Source organism: Moschus berezovskii, chromosome 14, assembly GCF_049115385.1.
Source record: "Moschus berezovskii isolate FMDL1 chromosome 14, NW_MosBer_1.0, whole genome shotgun sequence".
Classification (NCBI taxonomy): domain Eukaryota; kingdom Metazoa; phylum Chordata; class Mammalia; order Artiodactyla; family Moschidae; genus Moschus; species Moschus berezovskii.
The window spans coordinates 32170003-32189548 of record NC_142473.1 but is presented as its reverse complement, the minus strand read 5'-3'; the positions used below and the strand labels follow the sequence as shown (position 1 = coordinate 32189548).

At 51.3% G+C, this 19546-nt stretch overlaps 1 protein-coding gene across 1 annotated transcript in view; it reads left to right on the top strand.

Annotated features, from left to right (window-relative positions):
- The window catches only part of DSCAML1 (DS cell adhesion molecule like 1), a 361215-nt gene that overhangs the window by 299939 nt on the left and 41730 nt on the right, over positions 1–19546 (top strand). Inside the window, exons 12-15 of the mRNA XM_055423097.2 lie at positions 10441–10640; positions 11189–11285; positions 11921–12049; positions 19107–19274. Coding sequence (XP_055279072.2) covers positions 10441–10640; positions 11189–11285; positions 11921–12049; positions 19107–19274 — 594 coding nt within the window. The remainder of the gene's footprint in view (positions 1–10440; positions 10641–11188; positions 11286–11920; positions 12050–19106; positions 19275–19546) is intronic.

The window sequence follows — 19546 nt, the reverse complement described above, 5'->3', positions numbered from 1 at the left end:
GAAGGAGAGAAGTCTGGATGAAACCAGAGGAAGGGATGCTGGTGAGCTGTCAGGGGACCTGGGGTGTCTTCTTGGCACTCCCCAGCTGTGTGACTATTTAGACAAACCACAAAGCCTCTCTGAGCTTCCACTGCCTCACTGGTACTCTGGGCGCTAAAAGCCCCCAGGCCACCTTCCTGATAAAGGATGTTCCCATGCTGTTAAAATGCAAAGATCAGCCCAACCCAGCTTATGCACGGGACCCCAGAGAAGGGGGAACCTGGAGGGGCCAGGGAGAGTCCAAGTAGGTGCAGAGTTTATAATCCTCATAGCAGGGTCCAGGGGCCCTAGGACTCCATCCCCAAGCCTGAGGGGCTGGTCAGAAAGTCTGTGGATGCTGAGGGTGAGAGGAAGCAGAGCTGTCTCCTGGTGTTTTAAAAATCTATCGGCCTCTCACATCAAATTAAAATGTAAATAGCAGCTGGTCTGGGCAGGACCTGGGGGTGACAGGAGCCGGCCTGCGAGTAATTTCACAGACGGGGAAGCGGTTACATCGGATTCTGACAACTGTCTTGTTTCTGAAATTGATTTCCTCTCCCCTTGCCTTGCTGCCCCAGGAGGGCCCTGGAGCGCGGGGAGGGGGTTGAGTCTGCTGCAGTGGGGTTGGGCAGCCTGTGCCTTTCTCCTCTCTGTGGTTCCTGCCAGTAAAGCCCCATCAGGCCCAGGAGGAGGAAATCTGGGAGTTCTGCAAGGCTCGAAGGCCACAGGAGAGGCGCCCAGGGTCTGGGATCCTGCATCCTTCCCACAAATGCATGCTAGGTCCTGAGCAGGGTACTTGTACCCCAGAGAGTCTCACAATCAGAGATAAGGACACGGCACTATGGCATGCGCCATGCCAGGGACACTCGATGCCCACAGAAGGGGTATCTGTGGTGACATGGGGTGTCACGGGAGGGCCTTGGGAGTCATCAGGAAGCCCCTTTGGATTCTACCAGGGTTTGCCCCAATCTGGCCATGTGCAGTGCTGGAGGTTGGCACCAGGGTTGTAAAGCTCTAATCAGACTGGCCCAGCTCCCCCCAGGACCTCCCACAGGACCCCAGGGAAGAACCCACCCTCCCTACCTAGAGGGGTTGTGTATTCAGGGGCAGCTCACCCACTTGGGTCTCCCTGATGCCCTCAAGCCCGGCCTCTCCCTGTTGCCCAGTCCCCAGAGAATCTCCTACCGCACCCTTCTTTGTAAAAAGAAATTCGGTTTCCTTGGCTGTTAATTGAATTACACTGCAGGAAAGCAGAGAAGTTGTATCTCATTAAAGCCTCCTGTGTCCTTCTGGGGCTCTGTGTTGCCTCTGTGGCTGCTATTAGAGCTTGTCACGTAGAACTCAGCCCTGTGTGTACAGCCCTCCCCCTCTCCCACTCTCCTACACATCTCCCGCTTGGAAAGTGAGGCTGGTCAGTCTTACTTCTCATGGTCATTGATGGTGGCGGCCAGTGAACAAGGAACCAAGAGGCCAGAGCATCCTTCAGATAGCCTGTTCCATCAGGGGTACTGTGGGCATAGGGAGGCCGTGGTGCTTGGTCAAGAAACACATTGGGACCTAGGCTTTGGAGCTGGGGAATAACAACAGATGACTTAATTCATGTGAAGTACTAGAATACTGCCAGCACGTAGTACAAGGACATTCTCAGTAAAAGGCAGCCATAAAAATGCGTGTGTGTGTGTGTGTAGAGGGAGGGCACGCTATTGTAATGCAGGGCTGTGGGTAGATATGTGTTAGACAATTACATCAGGCTGTTGACATGCAACTGACGACTGCGTCAGGTGACATGTGTGTCACGCAACCTGTGAGTCTGCAGTAAAAGCATCGAGTGTCGGCTGTGAGGGTGGCTGTGTTTGTGACGGTCTGTTGGGGGCGTGTGTTTGACATTGTCTGTGTGCAGTGCACACATTACATGTATGTGCCCCTCCGGGTGACTACTCCCTGAACATCTCTCTCGGGAATTCTCCGGGTCTGCCTTCAACCCAGAAAGTGCTCTGGGGCACAGCCGGGTCTCGGTGCAGTGAGGGTTCAATTGTGTTTACCAGTGCGATTCAGTGGAGCAGAGAGACCTTCTGATCCAGAGCAAGAAGCAAGGGGGAGACCAGGGGACCGGAGAGCAGATGGGGCGGGGCAACTGCTGCCCTGGGCTCCCCTCTGATAGGGGGCTGCCTCGTTAAGTGCAGCAGCCAGGAGGGCAGAGGCCCCCAGTGTGTGGCTCAGGAGGGCACCCGGGACCTGGGAGACCTGGACAGGGCCTGGGGGAGGGGCAGAGTCCTGTCTGCTGTTGACAGGCAGACGGCGGAGGACAGGAAGGAAAGAGGCAGGTCCTCTGCTTCTTGCCCAGGGTGAGGGGCTGCAGACCCCTATAAGCAAGAAGAGCTTGCCCAGTGAGCCGGACTGCCCACCACCTTTCATCTCTCCTGACCCGGACATCCACAGGGGCCCAAAGACATGAGCATCTATCCAGGCCTCTCTGGAATCTTCTCTGTACTGCCCAGGTTGTCTAGTGTGGGGAGTTCACTGCCTCTACTGCAGCCCTTTCCCTAAACAGCAAACACCACAGGAAAATTACTTCTCAGGCCAAACAAGAGGCCTGCCTTCTCCCTTTGTAAAGAGCAGTTGTTTTCAGCCTCCCTTCAAACTGCGTGAAGTCTGTCCATCTTCCTGGTCACACTCCAGCTGGTCAATGTCCTCCGTCAAGTAGAGAGCCCAGAATGAGACATGATGCTTCACAAGTGATCTGGAGCTTGTCATTCTATGTTCTAAAGACCTGAGCACTAGTTTTCTTGGCATCAGCTCACCTTCCACCATTAGTATTAGAGCTTCATGTGTTAAGAATCACCTGTTCCCTAATATCTCTAATAGTAGAGATTCAAAGTGAAAGTTGCTCAGTTGTGTCCGACTCTTTGTGACCCCATGGACTATATAGTCCATGGAATTCTCCAGGCCAGAATACTGGAGTGGGTAGCCTTTCCCTTCTCCTGGCGATCCCCAGGGATCAAACCCATGCCTCCCACGTTGCAGGCAGATTCTTTACCAACTGAGCCACAAGGGAAGCCCAAGAGTACTGGAGTGGGTAGCCTATCCCTTCTCCAGCGAATCTTCCCAACCCAGAAATTGAACCGGGATCTCTGGGGACTCCAGCATTGCAAGCAGATTCTTTACCAACTGAGCTATGAGGGAAGCCCTGTATAGTAGAGATTATACCCTACTAATCTACTATCCTCCAATGGCAAGCCACTCCAGTACTCTTGCCTAGAAAATCCCATGGATGGAGCAGCCTGGTAGGCTGCAGTCCATGGGGTCGCTAAGGGTTGGACCCGACTGAGCGACTTCACTTTCACTTTTCACTTTCACACATTGGAGAAGGAAATGGCAACCCACTCCAGTGTTCTTGCCTGGAGAATCCCAGGGACGGGGGAGCCTGGTGGGCTTCCATCTATGGGGTCACACAGAGTCGGACACGACTGAAGTGACTTAGCAGCAGCAATCTACTATCGGAGAAGGCAATGGCAAGCCACTCCAGTACTATTGCCTAGAAAATCCCATGGATGGAGGAGCCTGGTAGGCTGCAGTCCGTGGGGTCGCTAAAGGTCGGACATGACTGAGCGACTTCACTTTCACTTTTCACTTTCACGCATTGGAGAAGGAAATGGCAACCCACTCCAGTGTTCTTGCCTGGAGAATCCCAGGGACGGGGGAGCCTGGTAGGCTTCCGTCTATGGGGTCCACAGAGTCGGACACGACTGAAGTGACTTAGCAGTAGCAGCAATCTACTATACAGATGAGTAGACTATAATAACTAATACTTTTCATTAGTATGACCAGGGGCAAACTGCTTCCCTGCGCAACCTCAGTTTCTCATTTGTAAAAGGAAAGGTCTGTGTTCAGTTCAGTTGCTCAGTCATGTCCGACTCTGCGACCCCATGGACTGCAGCACGCCAGGCTTCCCTGTCCATCGCCAACTCCCAGAGCTTGCTCAAACTCATGTCCATCAAGTCGGTGATGCCATCCAACCATCTCATCCTCTGTTGTCCCCTTCTCCTCCCACCTTCAATCTTTCCCAGCATCAGGGTCTTTTCCAATGAGTCAGTTCTTCATATCAGGTGGCCAAAGTATTGGAATTTCAGCTTCAGCATCAGTCCTTCCAATGAATATTCAGAACTTTAGGATTTCCTTTAGGATTGACAGGTTGGATCTCCTTGCAGTCCAAGGGACTCTCAAGAGTCTTCTCCAACACCACAGTTCAAAGCATCAATTCTTCAGCGCTCAGCTTTCTTTATAGTCCAACTCTCACATCCATACATGACTACTGGAAAAACCATAGCTTTGACTAGACAGACCTATGTTGGTAAAGTAATGTCTCTGCTTTTTAATATGCTGTGTAGATTGGTTATAGCTTTTTTTCCAAGGAGCAAGCGTCTTTTAATTTCATGGCTGCAGTCACTATCTGCAGTGATTTTGGAACCCCCAAAAATAAAATCTCTCACTGTTTCCCCATCTATTTGCCATGAAGTGATGGGACTGGATGCCATGATCTTAGTTTTCTGAATGTTGAGTTTTAAGCCTTTTTCACTCTCCCCTTTCATCAAGAGGCTCTTTAGTTCTTTGCTTTCTGCCATAAGTGTGGTGTCATCTGTGTATCTGAGGTTATTGATATTTTTCCTGGCAATCTTGATTCCAGCTTGTGCTTAATCCAGCCCAGAGTTTCTCATGATGTACTCTGCATATATGTTAAATAAGCAGAGTGACAATATACAGCTTTGATGTATTCCTTTCCCAGTTTGGAACCAGTCTATTGTTCCATGTCTGGTTCTAACTGTTGCTTCCTGACGTGCATACAGATTTCTCAGGAGGCAGGTCAGGTGGGCTGGTATTCCCATCTCTTGAAGAATTTCCCACAGTTGGTTGCAATCCACATAGTCAAAGGTGTTGGCATAGTCAATAAAGCAAAAGTAGATGTTTTTCTGGAACTCTCTTGCTTTTTCAGTGATCCAGTGAATGTGGGCAATTTGATCTCTGGTTCCTCTGCCTTTTCTAAATCCAGCTTGAACATCTGGAAGTTCACAGTTCACATATTGCTGAAGCCTGGCTTGGAGAATTTTGAGCATGACTTTGCTAGCATGTGAGATGAGTGCAATTGTGCAGTGGTTTGAACATTCTTTGGCATTGCCTTTCTTTGGGATTGGAATGAAAACTGACCTTTTCCAGTCCTGTGGCCACCGCTGAGTTTTCCAAAGTTGTTGGCATATTGAGTGCAGCACTTTCACAGCATCTTCTTTTAGGATTTGAAATAGCTCAACTGGAATTCCATCACCTTCACTAGCCTTGTTTGTAGTGATGCTTCCTAAGGCCCACTTGACTTCACATTCCAGGATGTCTGGCTCTAGGTGAGTGATCACAGCATCGTGGTTATCTGGGTCATGAAGATCTTTTCTTATAGTTCTTCTGTGTATTCTTGCCACCTCTTCTTAATATCTTCTGCTTCTGTTAGGTCCATACCATTTCTGTCCTTTATTGTGCCCATCTTTGCATGAAATGTTCCCTTGGTATCTCTGATTTTCTTGAAGAGATTGCTAGTCTTTCTCATTCTATTGTTTTCTTCTATTTCTTTGCATCGATCGCTGAGGAAGGCTTTCTTATCTCTTCTTGCTATTCTTTGGAACTCTGCATTCAAATGGGTATATCTTTCCTTTTCTCCTTTGCCTTTAGCTCAGTTTCTTCATTTGTTAAAGGAAGGGTCTGTGTAGATCATCTATGTGCTTAGTCACTCAGTCGTGTCCAACTCTGCTACCTCAGGGACTGTAGCCCACCAGGCTCCTCTGTCCATGGAATTCTCTAGGCAAGAATACTGGAGTGGGTTACCATTCCCTTCTCCAGGGGATCTCCCAACCCAGGGATCGAATCCACATCTCCCACATTGCAGGGTCATTCTTTACCATCTGAGCCACCAGGGAAGCCCGTGGATCATCTATACCCGTGTCCTTCAATAGAAACAAAGTGCAAGCTGGCTATATAATTTAAAATCTTCTAGTCGTCACATGTTCAAAAAAGTAAAAAGAAACGTGAGATTCACTATGATGGTGTGTTTTATGTAACCCAGTATATCTAAAACATTAATATGTGATCAACATAAAATTATTAAGGAGCTGTTTTACGTTCTTTTTCTTTTCTTCCTGTGTTTTTGAAATCCAGGATACAGTTTACATCACAGCACAACCTACTTTGGACCAGCCATGTTTCTAATGGCCAAGAGTCACGTGGCTAGTGGCTGCTATAGTGACCACTATCTGGGTTCTGCAATTCTAAGACTCTGTGAATCTGTAAAATAGCTGGCAAGTGACATCTTAAGGTATGCATGTATTTATCGGATGCCTTTCTCAGAACAGGAGAGGGACATGAGACCCTTAGGGTAGGAACAGTATCCAGGTTTCTTGAGGAGTTGCTATATGGCAAGCACTTCATATATATAGACCCTGATTGCCCCCATAACAGCTCTGCGGGATTAAAAGCCATGTCTTCACATCACAGATGGTGAGTCTGAGGCTCGAAGAAGTCAAGTTGCCTGTTTTAGAGACCTCATAGCTGGGTAGAAATACATCCACTTGGCCCCCAAGCTCTTCAAGCTGGGGGAGTCCACAGAAACAGTCTCCTCTTCTTGACAGATAGGCTTCCCTGAACCTTCCCTGAGCTGTGGGGCTATGAGAACACTGGGTTCTGCTGTGTACTACTCTTTGCCACAACAGTGGTGAAGGGAGCCCACCCCTGACCCCAGGTGTGCTTCATGCTCAGGGCTGAAGGACCACTTAGGCTCTTGAGGTCCTGTTGTCTCTGGTTGTCTCTATGTCTGTCTCTTTTAACAAGCCTGCATGGGAAGACTCTGTGAGGCAGGACTGTCATGTATGGATGCACAGGTTGTGCACTGCTCAAAGGTACATAGCCTAATGGGCAGGTAGAGTCTGGAACCCAGTTCCTACTCTACTGGTCAAGCTGTGGCTCCCAGCACCATGGGGCAACCAGCCAGAGGAATGCCTTTGTAATCCACACACAGGCCCTGGACAGGCTGGTGCAGCCCTACCTGGAGAGCAGAACAGGGATGAACTACCAGCTTCTCACCCTGGTACAGATCCTTGAAGTCCTCCTACCAAAGAAAGACTCATCCTTTCCCCTGCTACCTTGGGCCTCTGGCCTATGCTGAGGCTTGACCGTGCCCCCACCCCCTTCACACACACACACTTACACACACACACCCCCCTTGTCATGAATACCCCCGACCTCCTCTTTGGCTTCAGCAGCAGCCTCTCAATAGCAGGGACTCCTCTTGCCTAGGGATTAGGCCCTATTGCCTAAGGGGCTGAGCCTCTCAGGGCTCAGGCCTCCCAGGGTTGCCAGGTCACAGGCTCTGACCATTCACTGAGAAGCGGAAACAGCCCTCAGGCCCCTCCCCACCCCCACATCCCGGCATTTCAGTCCTTCAGGAAAAATGGAGGCTTCTGCAATGCAAGGCCTGAATTGTTGATGTAAAATCTTACTCTATATTCCACCCAGGTTTATACGAGTGAATTATGCAAATCTTTGATGGAAAAATATTCCTCCGCACATCCTTGAGAGTGTAAAACCTTAGTCAATAATTCATTCTCGCATGTCTCTGACTGCAGGCTTTTTCTTCATTATAACTTGCACCTCGTTATTTGTCTTCCGAGTTTTATTGTATATCTTGGTGTAATGCCGTGCATTATAAAATTTATCTGCTTCATTATTTGATGAGCCAGGACTGAGGATTGTGCTAAGATGTTGGTGTAGGGGCCGGGGGACCAGGACTGCCTTCAGGATCCAGCCCCATGTGACAGAAGGTAGAGGAGGCGGCTGGCTGCATGGTGACTTCAGGGGACGCCAGAAACCACCTTTTATCCCCTACACCAGTTCCAGATGTCCCCTCATGCACTGACTGGCATCCCAGGTCACACCATTACAGCGCCTTGCCTTCATACCTTTCTCCAAAGGCTTTTTGTCCTTAGAAGTCAGATGACCCTGGAGAGTTTGCTGGGAAAAATGTTGTCTGAGTAGGTGTTTAAAACTGGAGAGAAAGGAATTCCTGATGGTCCAGTGGTTAGGACTCTGAGCTTCCACTGCAGGGGTCCTGGGTTCCATCCCTGGTCAGAGAACTAAGATCCTGCATGCCCAGCCGAAAAAAAAACTGGAGGGCAGAGAATTCCTGAGGATGCTAGGAAGGAAAGGAACGGGCAGCCACTGAAGTGGATCAGGAGTGTAGTACCCAGAGGGGAGTCCGAAGGGTGGGGAGCATAAAGAGAGAGAAGACAAGAGTTTCTTCTTGTGCCATAACCCAAGCAGGCCAGTGAGGAGAGGATGCTCAGTGTGAGCAGAGGTCCTCCCGTAACTGCAGGGGTGGAGAATGCTGGCCGATTCTTGCAGTCAACCACAGCACCCTCTAATGTGTCTACTGTAGCATGGCTCATGGGTCCTCCTAGGAAGAGAGTCCTGGGGACCTGTACTCTAAGAGGCAAGGTCTCCTGGGAAATTGGTGAGGAAATGGCAAGGACAAGGACAGTCCTCCCACTGTATTGGGTCTCTTACCTCTCTGGAAACTGCCCTGCACATCGCTGCCTCTGGGCCTTTGTTCCAGCAGTTTCCACCCCGAAGGGTTCCCTTGCCTCTGCTCTCCCCATGTGTATCACTCCACGTCGGATGGTGAGCAGTTCTGCTAGCACAGTGCTTAGCAATCTTTCCTGGAACTGCTGTTGTGCTGTCTGTTCTCACCACTGCAGCAAAGCTCCCAGAGGTCAGGTTTGTCCTGCTCACTCACAGCTCCAAAACCCAGAGTAGCCCTGGCACTGAGTAGGTGTACTATCAGTGTTTGTTGAATGGCTGGGTGATGCCCTTGCAGATGCTCCTTCACCAAAATCAATTTCTCCTAATACCCCCCTGAAAAACTCAGATTTTCTTCATGTTCATGTTGCTTAAGCAGGTCTCTACCTCCCCCTCCCCTTACCCCCTCCTCCCAGGAGACAAGGACCCTGGGGCCAAGACCATCTTTCCCTCTGCCCCACCTTCCTCCTGCTGCTGGCTGTGGTGCTCAGGCCCAGAGGAGGGTCAAGAATGAGAGGCCTCTGCTCACAGCAGTGGGAGGCTCTCCTGATGGCCAGCCAGGGCCTTGATTGTTTCATGATGATTGTTTTCAGGTCAGTGGTGAAGGGTGGAGTGGGGGAACCTATTAATGCATTTGTAGGATTTAATAATGATGCTGCTGGCCAGGGTTTTCTGTTGTATTTTGTTGGGAAGAACTGGGGAGTTTCTCAGCTAACTGGGAGGGCCCTGCTGTCTAGAAGCAGGGGCTAAACCAGCTGAGACATGGACACAAGGCAGAGACCTCAGGCATGTCATCTGGGGTCCACAGGCCTCCCTGTCAAAGGTGCATGGATTCAGTTCAAGGGATCCATGAATTGGGGCTGGGGTAAAACGGCATCTTTTTTTTCACTAACTTCTAACTGAAATTTTGTACTTCCATTCTGAACCATAAGCAACAAACCACAGTGGTAGCAGCACCTGTGACTGTGATCAATAGGTATTTTTGCATCACAGCTGTGGCAGATATCTGAAAATATCATTTATACTCATCACTATTACGAAATTGTTCTAATATAACTCAGCACTAGATCTTATTTCATAAAGAATAGTGAAGAATATATATTATGTGATGAACTATGTCAAAAGTTTGCTTTTGACTGTTATTTGTATAACCATATTTTGGTATATCTGGTTTCCTTTGTCATTTTATGTATGATATACATTTCAAAGGATTCTGTTTATTGCCTTAAAGTGAATGAATGAATAGATAGACTGATTCTGAAAAGGGGTCCATGGAATATCAGAACCCCTGATGAAGACAGAGGCTGCCCAGGTCATGGGTGGGCGGGGAGAAAGGGACAGGCAGTGAGGTTTTCTGTACCCACCTCCAACCATTATTAGACCCTCTCCCTAAGGCAGATGGGGCTTCTCTAGTGGCTCAGTGGTAAAGAATCCAGCTGCCAATGCAGGAGACTCTGGTTCCATCTCTGGGCTGGGAAGATCCCCTGGAGAAGGAAATGGCAACCCACTCCAGTATTCTTGCCTGGGAAATCCCATGGACAGATGAGCCTGGCGGGCTACAATTTGTGGGGTTGCAGAGCAGTCAGACACCGCTGAGCAACTAAACAGCAACCCTTGGACCGAGGTGCTCCAGGGAGAGGGGCGGCCACGTGGCGGGGGCATCCAGGGGGCGGGGGCAGCCAGGGGGCGGGTCATCCAGGGAGTGGGGCAGTCACGGGGCGGGGCGGCCAGGGGCGGGGCCTCTGCACTGGGCAAGTGCCCTCCCAGGGCTGGTTTTCCCCACTCACTGGGATCGCCTACACCTCCCTTCCCCAGTCCCAGCCATGATCACCTCCCACCCCAACACCACCATCGCCATCAAGGGCCACGCCAAGGAGCTCAACTGCACGGCGCGAGGCGAGCGGCCCATCATTATACGCTGGGAGAAAGGGGACACGGTCATCGACCCTGACCGCGTCATGCGGTATGCCATCGCCACCAAGGACAACGGCGATGAGGTTGTCTCCACACTGAAGGTAAGCCCCCGTGCCCGTCTCAGGGGGAACCCCACTCTCAGAAAGTGGGGAGCCCACAGCTATTGCATCTGAATCCAAAAGAGGTGAACAGGAGTCTGGGAGCCCCACCCCGAAGAGTACCTCTCCTTTCCTACCTAGTTCCCTCCTTCACACACCAGCCTATACCTTGAACCTCCTTCTGTCTCCTTTCTGACAACTCTGCACTTTAAATGTATGGGATCCTCAGCCATGCCCTCCCTCTCCCTCCCTCCTGGACCCCTCGGATCCTCCCTCCATCCTGGGACCCCTCAGCGCCCCCTCTCTCGTGGACCCCCAGCCCTCCCTCCCTCCTAGAACCCCTCAGCCTCTCCCTGCACAGACTCTTCCACACTTCCATCCATTGAACTTTCTGGGAAGAGGAAGTCTTGACAAACCCTGGGTGGGTCCCCTCCGAGAAGGTGGTCTGGCTGATCCCCCACTAGATGGGCCCCCTTTAGCAGATGGGCTCTAAAAGACTCTCCCCATTCCTTCCTCTCTCCGCACCCTCCGCCCCTCGGACTGCCTCCCAGCTCAAGCCTGCTGACCGTGGGGACTCTGTGTTCTTCAGCTGCCATGCCATCAACTCATATGGGGAGGACCGGGGCTTGATCCAACTCACCGTACAAGGTACCTCACCGGCCCCACGTCCCCTGCCCCTTCCTCTGGGCCCCTCGCTCACCGCCAACTCCCCTCAAGAGTGGGGGACACATCACACCCAGGGGAGGTGGCAGGAAATAGCTCTGCGGAAAAGCCTCAGTCCACTCTCCCTCCTGCCCAGAGTGATGCCAGAGGGTCCTTCCAGGACACTGCAGACAGTGAGGTCTGTGATGGCTACAGCCCCTGTGGAGCACACTGTTGCCCCCAGAACTGGGGGACCTGGCTTTGTGGGCCCAGATCCTGGGGGAGGTGTGAGGAGGGAAAGTCAAGATGGAAAACCTGGGAGCTCTGCATGGGGGGAAGCAGGCCATCAGCTGTGAGGGGTTCCTCCAAAAGGGGCTGAGGAAGAGCAGGGAACAGAGCAGGGACCCAGCACACCTGCCTCTGCCTCTGAGCCCTGCTGCCAGGCTCCTCCACCCCCATGCTGCCAGGCTCCTCCACCCCCATGCTGCCTTGCCCAAACTCTAGGGCTCAGGGCCTTCAGATAGACCCTTGTGTCACCAATCCTCCCAGCACAGATCCCTTGATCTCTGCAGAGGGTCGGCAGGAGGCCAAGCTCTCTGCTGCCATCCTCACCCCTGCCCCCTTCCCCTGCCACTCCCCAGAGCCCCCCGACCCCCCAGAGCTGGAAATCCGAGAGGTGAAGGCCCGGAGCATGAACCTGCGCTGGACCCAGCGATTCGATGGGAACAGCATCATCACGGGCTTTGACATTGAGTACAAGAACAAAACAGGTAGGTGAGGGCTCAGCCCGCCGTGGCGCCTTGCACCACCTGCCTGGACAGTGTCCCTCCAGTGGGATGGCCCCTGGCTGTCAGGGCTGCCCATCTAAGACAGACACACAAGCCCTTGTGTCTTCCAACGGGAGGGACATTGGTTAGGTTAGGAAACTAGGGGGCAGATGGAAGGACCTCTCCAGTTGATTGGGAGGAAATGTCAGTCCCTTCTTCCCAGGACTGACCCTGGGCAGATCCATAGGGCGGTCTGATTTAAAGCAGCTTAAAAGGCCCTGAGCCAGGAGCTACTGGCTGTATCTGTGGGCTCAGAGATATCACAGTTTCAGTGGGTCCTCTAGGCAGTCCTGGTTTTGGATGATGGGGATGCTTGAGAGTCAGAGAAGCTGGTCCTTCCCAAGAATGAATCACTGGGGGATAGGAGTCCTCGGAAAGTTTAGAACTAAGTTTCTTCCTCTTAGAAGCCCTCCAAAACCCCTCCCTTGGGACTCTATTAATAGCTTCTAAGAGGCTGCCTCCCACTTTGAAGCCACATAGAGCAAAGTGACAATGCACCCCTGTGTCTCTGGGGAAACCAGGGACCCACAATCAAGTGGCAAGAATGGCAAGGAGGGGACAAATGACCTGGACAAGAGGCCAAGCCAGGAAAGAGCCATAGGTGATCATGTTTGTATCTGCGTGACTGTCTCTAAAAGGTACAGGCGACAGGGGGCTGCCCCAGAGAGGGCCCCGGGGGGCTTCAGTGCAGGTGAGAGACGGAGAAACATACCCCTCCTCTTGGGTCCTTTCATGCTTTCAGAATTCAAGACCATAAGCCCATATGAGCCTTTCACAGTAATTTCAAAATAAAACACAGAAAGCAAGTCTGGAAAACTGAAGCCTCCCCAGTCGCCCTTCTCCCAGCAACTCCAACTCATCTTCCAGGCCTCAACATAGATCCAAGGTTTTGTTTCCTCAAACGCCTTCCAGACCCTTCCTCTCTTCCTTAGCATTGGCTGGCTGACTATCCGCTCCCCCAGAGTGTTAGCCCCAGGATAGCATCCACAGCTGTGTTTACCTCTTGAGAAGCCGCTCTGTCCAGGGCACTGGGTTCATCATTCTTGATGCAGGTTTCTGCAGGAAGGAGCCCTGCCCTCAGAAGCTTACAGTCTAACTGGGGAGAAAAGTCAGCTCAGAGCCAGACCTCCCAAGGCCACTGTCAGCGCAGAAGGAGGGCCACAGAGAGAAGGGGGCACTGTACAGACAGGGGTTGCCAGAGCAGCACCTTGCAGATGCTGCCTTGAGTTGGGAGAAGATGGGGAGCTAACATGGCCTAGATTCAGGGAGCGGGACAGGGCCGAACCCCAGCAAGGTGCAGTGCACTCCGGGGAGTGGCGTGTCTAGCAGAGGGTTCACAGACCCCGTGGTGCTAGTGGTAAGGAATCCGCCTGCCAGTGCAGGAGACGTGGGTTCGATCCCTGGGTTGGGAAGATCCCCTGGAGGAGGAAATGACAACCCACTCTAGTATTCTTGCCTGGAGAATCCTATGGGCAGAAGAGCCTGGCGGGCTACAGTCCAAAGGGGCACAGAGAGTTGGACATGCCTGAATGACTGAGTACACAGACCCAGTTTCTGGGCAATCAGACTAAAAAGTGCTCTGGGCTCCAGGTTGGGAGGGGGCCTCTGGACTGAGCTTTTATTTCCTTGGGGAAGGTCATTGAAAGCCACTAGCCATGTCTAAGATCCTAGTGAGAGACTTAAGCAACATGGCACCTTGGCAGGGGTCATCAGGCACCAGTGGGGAGGAGGGGTGTCCAAGAAGCGAGTGAGCAGGCTGCCACCGTCCTGTAGCTGGGACAGGTGATGAGCAGGGGCCGGGCAGTGGTGGAGACAGAGGGCACAGAGAGGAGAGGAAGCCCACTGGGTTCATCTCACATCTCAGGGCTTCCCAAGGCTGGGCACAAGCTTCCTAGGAGCCAGACAAGAAGGGACGGATCTGTCTGTGGCCAGCGTCTCCCTGCCTGGTTGATGTAGCTGGCAGGGCTCTGTTCCTGTTGGGGGTGGGGAGTGGATGCCCGGGCTGTCATTCGGGCCTCTCCCCTACTGCTCGTTGGGACTGCCTCCCTGCCCTCCTCCCCCATGCTGCCCCATTGCCCACCATCCCCCTCCTCCACTGACCACCTTCTAATGTGTGGAAACCTTTCCTGGGGCACTGCTCAGCCAGGCGAAGCTGAGAACATCACACATCTGGAGAGCTGTGCAGAAGGAGAGATGGGCAGGGAAGATGCTATTTTCAGAGCTCATCCACATCTTCCCCCAACCCTGTCTGGCTCTCCTGAACGATAAGGAACCATCATACCCACCCCAGCGCCGGGGTACCAGCATAGACGAAAGGGAGAGGGGAGGGTAATGAAACTCAACCTCAGACTCTCCCATCCACAGGAGCTTTGCACCCGTTAAAAAAAAAAAAAAAAAAAAGTCACAGGATCAAGAGCCCAGAGAAACTGGGCTGGTCCTTTCTCTGGTCTTCAGGTAGGCCTACTCTGGGCCATGCCACTCAGACAGGCATCTCTGCTGGCATTTAGGAAAAGGAGTCCCGTGGGAACGGGGGAGCATTACCTCTGGAGTCAGGCAGAGGCTGTGAACACAGCACCACTTCCTCATCTGTGAGGTGGAAACAGTAATGCCTGTCTTGTGGGATTGTTTTGAGGACTGAAGAGAAAGCAGCTGGCACGGGGCCGTAGTTCCTCTCCTCCTTCTAACTGAAATAGCTCGTGTGGCAGTTTATAGTCCTGTGGGACTTGCAGGCTGAAATGTGTGTCTGTCAGTCAGCCGCATGTACTGAGTGCCAGTAATTTTGTTGCAGAGTCCTGCATCAGCCACGCGGTAGAAAAGAGAAAGAACGAGGAGACAGAGCATTGCCCTTGGACCTCATAACGCGGTTGCAGTGAGAATATAGAGACGTACACGCACGTGAGCGCATGCGCGCACACACGCGCACACACACACGCACCCGCATGCACGCACGCACACACACAGGTACTTTCAGGACCATTACAAAGCACTCTCCAATCACATGTAACATACCACAAACTAAATTACGTGACAACTGAAAAAGGAATCCTAGGGAACGGATGGGTGACTCAAAGAACGAAGGGGCATGTGTGTGCATGCGTGTGCGTGTGTGTGTGTGCGTGCGTGTGCGTGTGTGTCTAAGTAGATCTTCTGCTTGCATGGAGAATAGTAGAACAAGGACAAGTTTCAAAGCAGAAGACTTGGGTTGACCAAGTGTCAGGGTTGTGTGATCTTTAGCAAGCTATTCAAGGGCTTTGAGCATCTCTATCTGTCAGCGCAGACAATGGCACATAATCCAAGGTGGCTGCGAGGAATACGTGAACATGAAGATTTATGTGCCCGTGCCCAACACAGAGCCTGGTGCGTGGGTCCCCATGCTGTGACTCCTGTCCCTTCCCTCTTCCTCTTGCCCCAGACTGCACCCTCCTGTGGCTGGAACATCTGTCCCTGACCCCGCTTCTTTGTCACAACTGAGCCTTTGCCAGGTTTTCTGCCATGTTGCTCATCATGCTAATTTTCCCAGGGAAATTACCACGTCTGCCCTTTCTAAGCCATCGTGCTCATGCTGACTTCTCCTGGCCCCAGGCAGCAGAGTAATAATACATGAACGCTGAATGATAAATAGCACCGTCCACACAAATCTATCAGACCACGCTGCGCAGATTTAAAAATGCAGACGCCACATTTCGCCCCTGTTTTCCAAGCAAGGAGCAGGGATGGGTTCTTTGAGGATGGCCCAGAAGGCAGCCTCGTGGTGGGAGCCATCAGCCATCATGGGCTGAGCCAGCCCCACGCAGCATGGCGTTGTGTGGGAGTGGGGCTGCCAGAGGGTCTGGGGTTGGGATGTGGTGAGTGGTCACAGTGGTCCAGGAAACCCCTTCTTGGTGCAGTGGAGATCACCATGGTGGGCTCAGAGCTGTGATGCAAGGAGGAAATCAGAGATGCAGGATGGACTTGTTTCCCCAGCACAGGCAGCTAAATGCTCCAGACGTGGCTTTTGTCCAAATGCTCCCCTCTTCTGCAGTGAATGTGTCTCCTGAAATACCAAAGCCCCCAGGTCCCCTCCCAGCAAGCAGCCCACTGAGTAGAAGGCACTGACATCTCCCCAGCCGCTTCCTTATTTTTTAAGAAGAATATTTTGCATCATAAACCCTTTGATGAAGAAAGGGAGAGAGAGCCCTTAATGAAATATGTTAATCTGGGTAAGCCAGGCTCATATGAAAGGGAATATTAAAAGAGACAATATTCACCAAAGCCAGCTCAGTACTCTGAGAGCTGAAAAGGAAAGGGAAGAAAATAGGGCCACTGATTTCAGCTATTCAGGTCAGAGAGATGGCAGCGATCAAGTTTGGAAAATCAGCGAGAGACCTCCAAATTTGACTCTGATGCATGAGCCTGCAGGGGCTGTGGCGAGAGAGCTGTTTTTTGCCAACATCAAAGGTGATTTGGGAACACAAGGACAGATCCACCTGCAAATGACTGGCAATAGCAGAAAAAAGGGGGTCACTCTCTGGGATCCCCCAGTCTTCCTATGATTGGCAGCTAGGGAGGAGGCAAGCAAGGAAAAAGCAAAGGGTATTTACTGTGACTGCAAAATGTGGAGGAACCACAAGTCCAACATCCAGGACCACAAAGTGGGCTCTGCTCTAAAACCTACAATGGGTTTTAAGTGCCCAGCATGCGCCAAGTGGGCGAGATGGGCAAAGTTATAGATACGTTTCCTGCCTTCAGGGAGCTTCTCTGAATCCCGGGGTGGGAAAAATGTATGGAGTGAGAGGAGAGCATAGGATGGAACCTTGAAGAACTTGAACCGTAAGGTAAGAAACATGTACCTGCAAAATGAAGAGATAACCCAGGAGATTAAAAAAACTAGAAAGTGAAAGTCGCTCAGTCGTGTGTGATTCTTTGTGACCCCATGTACTATATAGTCCATGGAGTTCTCCAGGCCAGATTACTAGAGTGGGTAGCCGTTCTCTTCTCGAGCGGATCTTCCCAACCCAGGAATCGATACAGGGTCTCCTGCATTTCAGGTGGATTCTTTACCAGCTGAGCTACCAGGGACTCCCTAGTAAAAGCTAGAGACTGTTTTAGTAGGCAGCGCAAGAGAAGAGTGTTTTGGGAAGGGACAGGTTTAAGTGTTGAATGTATCTGAAAGGCCAAGTGAGAAATCGGACTTGATGACATGAGCGTCACCTGTACAGTGGAGATATGGTGCTGATGTCATAGAAAGGCATGAGGAGTAAATGGTGTCCATCACTGCACCTGGCACATCACAAGTGCTTGGTAAATATTAGCACCTCTTTTTTTTTAGCCCCTTAGTTTTCAGACACATCATTTGGGTCTCCTTCCTCTGCCTGCACTCATCAAAAATGAATGCACTGACTCATGATTGCTGTACCTCTTCTATAAACATGGGCAAATCAAACATGATGTATGAGCTGGCACCAGTTCCCAGGATGCCACAGAGAGAAGTGAACACCTGCCTCCCCATTACTAGCCCATTTCCTCCCGAACCAAAGTGGTACCCTCGGCAGGAAGGAGCCTGTGTGTTTGAGACTCTGGCTTAACCTCCCAGCCCCAGTGACTTTTGGGCAGTTGGGGTGTTTTGAAAAGACAAGGAGAATATACTGTTTTTCTGAGCATCCATAGTCTGCCATTGTGACTTTGGCTCATGAAACCAAGGAATTAAATGCAAAACTGCAGATGGGGAACTGGGCCAGTACCCTTCACAGATGCCAAGCTGGTGTGGCTAAAAGAGGTGTTTTGAAAAGCATCAAGACCTCAATTAGCCAGAACCTGGGGGATGAGATAGTCTCTTTGGGTGAACTGATCCTCCTGATTTATCAGGCATTAGCTTAAAAAAGAGTCTTCCTAAAAAATTCTAGAATATGCCATCCTCCCTCCCTGATTCAAGGATTAGACTGTAGTGAATATAATTTAATCTTTTCTACTGACAATTTTCAGAATCCTCTACTGTGGATTTAAAAGACATGGAAAATTAGACTGAATAGTCACATCAGGATGTGCCCTGGGAAGATTTTTAAGCCCCACTATCAGCTAGTTTCCTTGTGCTTTGCCTTTTCAAAGCAAAGTGCCAATAATGTAATCTGGTTATGAATTCTGGGTTTGGAAGGTACTAGCTGAGACATTGCTATAACTGCAACCCCTTCCATTTCTCTCTGGAATCCCCTGGTAGATGCACAGGAAAAATACATTGAATGAATGACTGGGTTCCTCTGGAGATGCAGAATGTTTACTGTCACAGTATCCCTGAGTGGTATTTATCGGGTATCTCTCACATTCTACAATTTCGCTAAACATTAGCCCTGGAATGGGCTGCCAGTCCCCCTGGATGAATTGGGAACACACTCATTGCTTTGTTGGCTTCTGACTCTAAAGATTCAGAGACCATTCTCTTGCTGGTGAGAGAGGAAGGGGTTTGCCTAGGGACTCTGCCACTTGGTTTATTCCCCTCAACAGCCTAGGAAACATTCAAGACCACCACCACACAAATGCACAGGAAAAAGAAATAGAGAAGCACACACAGAGGAGGAGAAAGGGGGATAAGACTTGGCTTCCCCATTTGCACTGGAATCTTAGGTGGAGGGGCTGTCTCACAGTTACAACACATCACTAATGTGTTGGCCAGGAACAAGGGCGCTGGCCAATGAGACCCTAAGATAACAAGCACTGGTGATCTTGGAAGGGGTCATAGGAAACATCTCACCTGAGGTTTGAGTTTACCAGGCGGCCCTGGGTAGAGAAGGGTTCAGCTTCCTGATTCTCCAAGCAGTGGACTTGCTGTTCCCATCCTCAGGCATCCCTTGATCTCTTGAACTTCATGGAACAGAACAGTTTTCTCTGAAATTCTCTTGCTGCAGTCTCTGTAAACAGGACCTCTTCTGGGCATCTAGGTTGAGATTGGGATGTGCTGCTGCTTGGGGCTGGAAAGGGGTCCTGGAGTTTGTCTGGCTGAGGTTAGAAGTGAGTGTCCTCTCTCCAGATTCCTGGGACTTCAAGCAGTCCACACGCAACATCTCCCCGACCATCAACCAGGCCAACATTGTGGACTTGCACCCGGCCTCCGTGTACAGCATCCGCATGTACTCCTTCAACAAGATTGGCCGCAGCGAGCCGAGCAAGGAGCTCACCATCAGCACTGAGGAGGCTGGTGAGCACCTCGCCCTGCCCCCCCTGCCCGTGGGCTCAGGGATCAGGGACATCTGGGGCCCTCACCCACCCTGTCCACTGGCAGTGGGTTTGCAAGTAGAAGAGGAGAGGGGGGAGATTCCGGGGGGTGTGTTTGTGTCTGCCTCTGGATGGTTGGGGACTCTTATGCTTAATCTTTTCCAAATGGGGTTCTAGATGCAATGCTTTCAGGAGCTGTCCGTGGTTCTGCTCCCACTCCACTGGCCCCAGCCTGTCTGGAAAGGACAGATAGGT